The sequence below is a fragment of the Phycodurus eques genome, chromosome 10 (genome assembly GCF_024500275.1).
Source record: "Phycodurus eques isolate BA_2022a chromosome 10, UOR_Pequ_1.1, whole genome shotgun sequence".
NCBI classification, from domain to species: domain Eukaryota; kingdom Metazoa; phylum Chordata; class Actinopteri; order Syngnathiformes; family Syngnathidae; genus Phycodurus; species Phycodurus eques.
The window spans coordinates 14,806,679-14,814,616 of NC_084534.1; the positions used below are offsets into that span (position 1 = coordinate 14,806,679).

Sequence of the window (7,938 nt, forward strand, 5' to 3'; positions counted from 1 at the left end):
CAACACATGGATACAATGCACAACTTAAAAGGGGTATAAGGCTACATTCAGTTGCTAGCAGTTTTAACACTGCTGACTCCCCTTAAACTGAACAAGGGAAACCATTGAAGCAAACTACCCCCCCTCCACTTAGAGCTTCATGCTATACTACTGTGGAAGACAGCACACATCTACCATCACAAATTGTTTTTTCTATGCATTATGAGAAGCAGCCCCTTTGAAATACTGCAACTGATCACGTTTGAGTGATTCTCTTCGAGTTCCATGGTCAGTTGAAAAGTTTTAGGATCATATTACATTTTGTCATCTCGGAAGGTTTCACTTGTTTGAGTTGCATCTATGGTTTTCATTCAACAAGACAAAAATGAAAATAAATTGTTCCCCAAAATGGCAGACAGTGACCAAAAAACTGACTGAAGCCAAATGGTTTATAAACGTTTATTTTTTTCTCAACAGTCAACAAGCGGTAGCTATAAAACAGGGTTCATAAAGGGCGGGTAAAATATAGTGTATGAAAGATGTGACAGCAGACAAGACAGTAAAATCTGAAAATAAAGGAAACATTTGAACATCACCGGCGTATGTACAAATATGAGAAATAAAAGAGATTTACACTTTTGGTGAGTTCTTAGGGCAGGAAACTGGAATGACCAATGAAAATTGGTATTTGCACTATCCCGAAAACTTGTGCGATCAATTTCTAAATTCTAAAATTTGGACACCCTAAGGCCAAAACATGAATATAAAAAAACAAAACGGGTGTTTGGGTACAAAACTACAATGTCTAGAAAGGCCAACACACAGAGGATGACAATATTTAGCTGAACAATGGCAGGTACACATGAATATTTAACAGAACAATGTTAGGTCTAAAGAACAGACAAGGACATCTCAAACAGTTATTTTTCTAAAGGCATCAAATGATCTTCCTATTGTTTTTTTCCCCCCTCCTTCTGAACCTGCCATGAAGTGAGGTCACTTATTGCTTATTGTCATGACAAGAACCTACTTTTTTTTTTTTTTTTTTTTTTTATAAAGCGGTTTTGCACAATTCAGAGTCTCAGATGAGGAAGTGGCATGGTGACGTCACGAAAGAAGCGATGGACAAGCGCATTCTTGGCTGACAACCTTTTGTTTGGATCGTAGTGCAGCATTTCCTGAAAGACAAGCGCAAAGCACATGTAGTCTCTGTTGTAGTTTAAACCAGTGTTTGCTAACCTTTAGCTGAGCCAGTAGAGAAAACCCATGACATACCACCCCCCAAAAAATAAAATCTCACAAAAAGTAAATAGTCAGTGGATATAAAAGTCGATACACCCCTGTTCAAATGCCAGGTTTTGTGATAACCAACAATGAGACTAAGATAAATAATTTCAAAGCTTTTCCCACCATTTATATGAGATATAACGTGTACAACTATATCAGTGGGGGAGGGCGGGGGACATCGAGAGGGGAAGTAAAAAATAGACAACTGAGATAATGTGGTTGCACAAGTGTGCACACCCTCCTACATCTTTGGAAATGTCATTTTTATTTTTCCCAACAAAAACCTGACATTTGAACAGGGGTGTGTAGACTTTCTATCCACTGTATACTGTAATAATGATTGACGGTGTGAAATCTGGGCCTGTTAAGTTGCACGCAAAGCTTAATTATTCTGTTGTAAGAATGGCAACAGGGGGATACACAGAGTATTTGTGCTTTCTGCCATTAGTAGAAGAGTATTTAATTGTTCTGATGGCATAGATGAGCCAAGATACATTATTCATGCATTCATCTTGCGTTCCGCTTATCCTCACTAGGGTTGCCGGCGTGCTAGAGCCTATCCCACCAATCTTCGGGGGCACGTATAAACAAACAACCATTCGCGCACACATTCATACCTAAGGGCAATTTAGAGTCTTCAATCAACCTACCATGCATGTTTTTGGGATGTGGGAGGAAACCAGAGTGCCCGGAGAAAACCCACGCAGGCACGGGGAGAACATGCAAACTCCACACAGGCGGGGCCGGGATTTGAACCCCAGTCCTCAAAACTGTGAGGCGGATGTGCTAACCAGTCGATAACCGTGCCGCCCAAGATACATAATTTGTCGCAAAATTATTTTTGGAACAATTATGTGAAACTGGATCATGACCTGTGGCCCACCTGATGATTTCTGCGCTAGTGGTTGGGAATCACTGGTCTCAATGATCTATTACGACCACTCAAATACTCTATTTGAGATTGCGTTGATTCATAGTCGAATAAAAAAAAAACAATCATTGACAGACAATAGCGAGAACATTATCAAGTTATGTGAAAAAAATGGCTGAGTCATGCTACTCTTATTACTACCCTTAAGAAAAGATAAATTAACTAAGTCCTTACTTTAAAATAAATAAATCTTCCTAGTGAGACGCGAACAAATGGAAGGGAAACGTTCTCACTCGTAGCAAATCTCTTCCATCCTCATCCAGAAGAGGGAGCACTTTGGATAAATCCTGGCGAGCCCACTTAGGGAACGAAGGTTTGTAGTCCGGCATGGAAGTGACTCCGGGCCACGTGGCCTCGTCCGGGGTGCCGAGGGTGCGGAAGATGCGGAATAGCTGGTCTATCTCGGAGTCGCCGGGAAACAGGGCCCTCCTGGTGATCTAAAAAAGAAGAGAATTCCCCGAGTGCCACAAAGTAGGGAGATTCAATTTAATGGCAAGGCATCAGAAGCCACTCTGGGGGTTCAGTATCTCACTCCAACTAGTCTAGAATGGGTGGAAATCATCCACTTAAGTGCTCTGCCATGCCGCAGAGAGTGGCACTGATCAAGGCCACAGGGATTGAGAGAACAGACATTTATGCGGGTTTAGTTTAATGACAGTCAAGGAAAAAGAGAGTAAAGGTCAACTTGGAAAACCCTCAACTGGATCGAGAAGATTAGTATTATTTTCAAAGCCAGAAATTACAGCACTAAGAACACTAACAAAATGGAAAAAGAGGATTTGCCAACATTGCCAAGGCTACAAAAGGGCTCCCAAGAAAGAAATTGCTGACTCACAAACAACGGAAGATGTTATTCAACATATAAGATGAAGAGATGAAACTTGGAATGGAAATTTGACTACATTGCCTTGACCGACTACTGGGAAAATTAATGATCAATAATAAAATTGTGTGTATATGTATATGGAAAAGCTTTTTTTTTTTTTTTTTTTTTTTTTACTGGGATGGGAGAGTATCTCTTAATGTTTGGAACTCTTGCTTCTTTGGTAATATATAATATAATAATATATATTATTTTTATTAATAATAATATATATTATTATTATTAATAATAATATATATTATTATTATATAGACTATATAATAAATACATAAATAAATTGTAATAATAAAATTAAATTGTGATAATGAATTGTATCATGCCGACCATATATCTGCATGGATGTAGCTCTTAAACGGGTACACACATACAGACAGCCGGGCCAAATTTTAGTACCCAATCTGCTCATGAAATGGTCATGGGCCGACAATCGGAAATGTTAAATCAGTTTGGTATTTACAATTGCAAATCCTTATGTGTGTGATCAACACAGAATCAATGGAACAACAGCCAAACAGAAAACTACTTCCAGTACTTACCAGATAGGATACCAGTTAGCATAACTTCTATTTTCACCACTACTTTGTACTTTCTTGTATTTTCCAGGATTCTGGATTTCCTGTGGGTCTGTGCTGCCCCTCACAGGTTGTGACTGTTGGTGAAAATATTGTTTCGTGCGTGGTGTGGTATGTTGGTCAATCTTTAGTAGGCCACGCGGTATAAGAGTAGTAAGCACACATTTACCTATATTTTCCATGCCATGTGTGGGCCTCTCAGATTAAAAAAATAATAACAATAAGTCAAGATGTTAAAAATTTGTTTGCGTGAGTTTGTGAATGTACCCTGCTTAAGTTGATCAGTCATGTTGTTGTTCTTCAAACTAAACTGAATCAAGAGGGCTTCTGATGTTTGGACTGAGTAATCCACTTCATTTTGCCTACCTCCATAGTCAGTATCGACATAAATGTTAACGATCACTTAATTATGGGCACCGCTACTGGAGACATTACCATTTCAGCAAAGATGCATCCCAGACTCCAGATGTCAACAGCCGTTGAGTAAAACTTGCAGCCCAGCAGGATCTCGGGAGCTCTGTACCACAGTGTTACCACCTGATACACATACAACTTTGTTATTACAAACACAGCATTGAGGGGAAAAAAAGCCGTTCACCTGCACTTATTAGGGTGCAACAACTCTAACAAGTCAATTATCTCAATGCTTTTACTGTAATTGATAAGAACACTCAACATTTAATATAGCTAACCACGCGAACTACTTTAATTCTCACATCTTAATGATGGAAAAACATCATTCGTGTCGCTGCACTTCATCTCTATACTGCATCCTCTTGACACTGACAGCAGTGCTACTGGCAGAAGTGTCACATTAAAACATTTTTACAAGGCCTGGAGTAGGGCTGCACGATTATGGCCCCCCCCCCAAAAAATCATTTATTTTTTATTTTTACAATTTTGTAATCCGATTACTGGTCATGATTATTCTTCATGTTAAGGGGTGAAAAAAAAAATCTATATTTTTATTGCAGTACCTTTCAAAAAACAATACAGTCTGTAACAGTTTTCAGTGCAAAAGGAATCTTTAAATAAGAATAAATGATATATAATAAAATATAAATGCTCCCTAAAAAAAAAATTCTACTTTACCAAGGGCTAACTGAATAAATATGCTATTACAAAGTGCAATCACGAATTGCAACTTAATGGAAGCAAATACAGTTAATGCATAAAACGCAATAACAGTCTACAAGTACTGACTTTTCATTTGAAAATCCCCATCGTCAATATAGTAAATTGTCAAGGAAGGCTACGTATCCGTTGTTCTGCTTGACCGTTGGTCAGTCGTGCACGGTCACAAACAGCAAACAACTCAACAGTTGTGATTTCCCTCTCTATTTACTCCTGGCGTTTTTGTACTGCGGTCAGCTCAGCCGAAAATTTGAAGGCAGCCGCTACAACGATTGTTAATAGTGTCTCACCGTGACATGCCGCCTCTCCACCAAGGTGTTGAGAGGGCCAACTTCAAAATAAAAGCTTCATATACTCCTACATTTGACATCGACGCCTGTTTAAGCTTTTATATTGAAGTTGGCCACGGAGTGCAATGCAGGCCCTTAATGAAGCCTTAACTATATGTTCGCCCCCTGGTGGCTGGCTGAAGCAATTTTCATATGCGACAGTGCCCTCATTCACTGGCAGTCGTCCATGTTAACATGGATATATGAATTCAACAGCCGTCAAAGGCAGTGACTTTAAATGTAAAAAAATCTCAGACGATCAGGCTCATTTAATCGTGGTGACGATTAAAATTCGATTAATTGTGCAGCCCGAGCCTGGAGTTAAATCAATCAGTCAATATTCTACCGCGATCATCATCATAACATTTAGACCTGACGTAAAGGAAAGAGTTGTTTATATGTTGTGTTAAAACTTATATGTTGACTGTACCCAATGTCGTGTTGGTCATAATATAGAAAGATTTATTTCTTGTTTTTAGTGAATAATGCTGTGGACAACAAACTTCCCCCCAAAAACCGCATGCTCAATTGCAATCATAATATTTACAAAAAAAATAGAATTTCCCCAAATCGTTCAGCCCTAGCGCTAATACAGAAGCACACTTCCCCATTTACCTCGTGTGTGTATGTGCGCACAGGCACGCCAAACGCTCTCGCCAGGCCGAAGTCAGCCAGCTTGATCTCACCCTGAGCATTGATGAGGAGGTTCTGTGGCTTCAGGTCACGATGAAGAACCCTGTGGGAGTGGCAGAACGCCAAGCCTTGCAGCAGCTGGAAGAGATAACTCTACAGACAGAAAGGAAATGTCAGTGAATCTATGTTTATTCATATCCAGGACAGTAAATAAATGAGGTCAGATGGACACGATGTTTACCTTAATCAGAGCGAGTGGGATACCATTGACTATGGAAGAATCCATGAACTTCTTTAGATCCTGGTTAAGGAACTCAAAGACAAGGTACAGCTTGTTCTCCGTGTGTATGACATCATGCAACCTTCAAAAACATTACAAGATGATAAAACTAGCGACATAAGAAAAACAACACTGGATGTTGGTGCTTACTTGACGATATTTGGGTGACTGAGCTCTTTGAGGAGGGAAATCTCCCGGATGGCAGTGCTTGGAACGCCTTCAGTTTCCCTGATTGTATAAAATAAATAGTGAATATATTTCTATTACATTAGCTAAACCTGAATCAAAATGTTGAAAACAATGTATATCTATCCCAGTGACATATAGTGACTGGCATAACAATTTAACGCTCCTCCACTAAATGGTACATTTGATTTTTTGGAATGTATTATTTGTGCTGTGGCCCAATAAAAGGTTGGCAAACATGTTCCAGACCTCCCCCCGTCATAAGTGAAAAATCGACAAAATGGAAACACCCTATTTAAATACACCCTGAGCATGTTTTTATAACATTTACGGTACTTAAAATGTTTTTACATTCTTTTAAAACAATACAAACACATTCAAACATAATATATTGAGAGAGAGCAGGAGCAATGGAAAACAAAATATTGTACAAACAGAATATAGAAATTTGAATATAAATAAACAAATAAATAAATAAGAAGAAGACAAAAAAAGATGAAACACTGGAACTGCGATATAGTGGGGTTTTACTGCACAGCTCTGGCCATTTAAAAATAAATATATTAATTTAAAAACTGCAAAATTTGTTTATGCTGACAAATCTCCAGTGCAATGCAAAGAAAAGAAAATGTTGCTCTCTTTTTCTTGAAAGGTCTATCAATGATTCCCAACCAGGGCGACATGGCACACTAATGTGTCATGAGAGAGACCATCAGCGGTGCTGCAGAAGTATCCAATTTCAGTTCATTTGTCCAAAAATTACCTGTTCAATCATGGCTTCCTGCGAGTTTATCAGCTTCGACTTGAATTAAACAGGACCCGATTTCACATTAAATCAATTTGCACGTGAACTGAGACGAGCATAGCATTATTTCAGTACTTATACTTTTTGTGACATTTTTGTTAGGTGGTGCGCCGTGGGATTTTTGTAAAATAGGTGCCTTGGCTTAATAAAGGTTGGGAGAAACTACTCTATGATTGTCACTCACACACACACACATACATACATACATACATACATTAATCAGCAATGGCCCCTACAGTCCATCCTCGAATTTGAAGTCCTCCAACTTCTTCTTTTTTTTTTTTTTTTTTTCTCTTTCATTTTTTTTAAAATTTGCAGCGGTCTCTTATTGACTGATTGATTTCCAGAGCTATATATAATGTATACATTATGCGTTTGGTGTTACAGGATAACACTACAACATAAGCAGCAAGCTAACAAATGCAACTAATTTGAACCTGGTGACCAAATGAGCAGCACCCATGGAGACTTTCACCCCATCCCGTGAACACAAAGCTGGGTTCGGCGACCCACACGAGCCTCCCAGCTGACTTACGTGTCCAGTCTGATCTTCTTGAGCGCGACCGTTTCTCCCGTGTTCTTGTTCTTGGCTTTGTACACCACCCCGTAAGTGCCCTCTCCTATCTTCTCGACCTTCTGGAAGGATTCCATCTCCGGAGGCTCGGCCGCTGCTCGGCGGGGAGGTCACTGCTCAAGTTAGCTACTAGTTCAAACTCGCCCGCGTGTTCCGCGCACATACGCACAGCCGCCAGAGGAAAGAGTTACACAGAGCGGTTCAAACCGCCACCCAGGGTACAAAGGAACAAGCGAGCTCGCCGGGTAACGAGTTTATCGGAGGCAAATAGTGTCAACGAAGCCAAGAGTCGAGCCCCTTGTTGGCGGCCAGTGGAAAACAACAGAACCAACAACAGCGGCGTTT

General features: G+C 39.7%; 1 protein-coding gene across 1 annotated transcript; it reads right to left on the reverse strand.

The window, feature by feature from the left end:
* Window positions 1–424: 424 nt before the first annotated feature.
* cdk2 (cyclin dependent kinase 2) lies at window positions 425–7,938 on the reverse strand. Its single transcript, XM_061688921.1, has 7 exons — window positions 7,555–7,938; window positions 6,179–6,256; window positions 5,990–6,110; window positions 5,731–5,901; window positions 4,088–4,189; window positions 2,431–2,634; window positions 425–1,157 (listed from the first exon to the last, which is right to left on the reverse strand). The coding sequence occupies exons 1-7, from the start codon at window positions 7,668–7,670 to the stop codon at window positions 1,053–1,055; spliced, it is 897 nt and encodes a 298-aa protein (XP_061544905.1). The 5' UTR covers window positions 7,671–7,938; the 3' UTR covers window positions 425–1,052.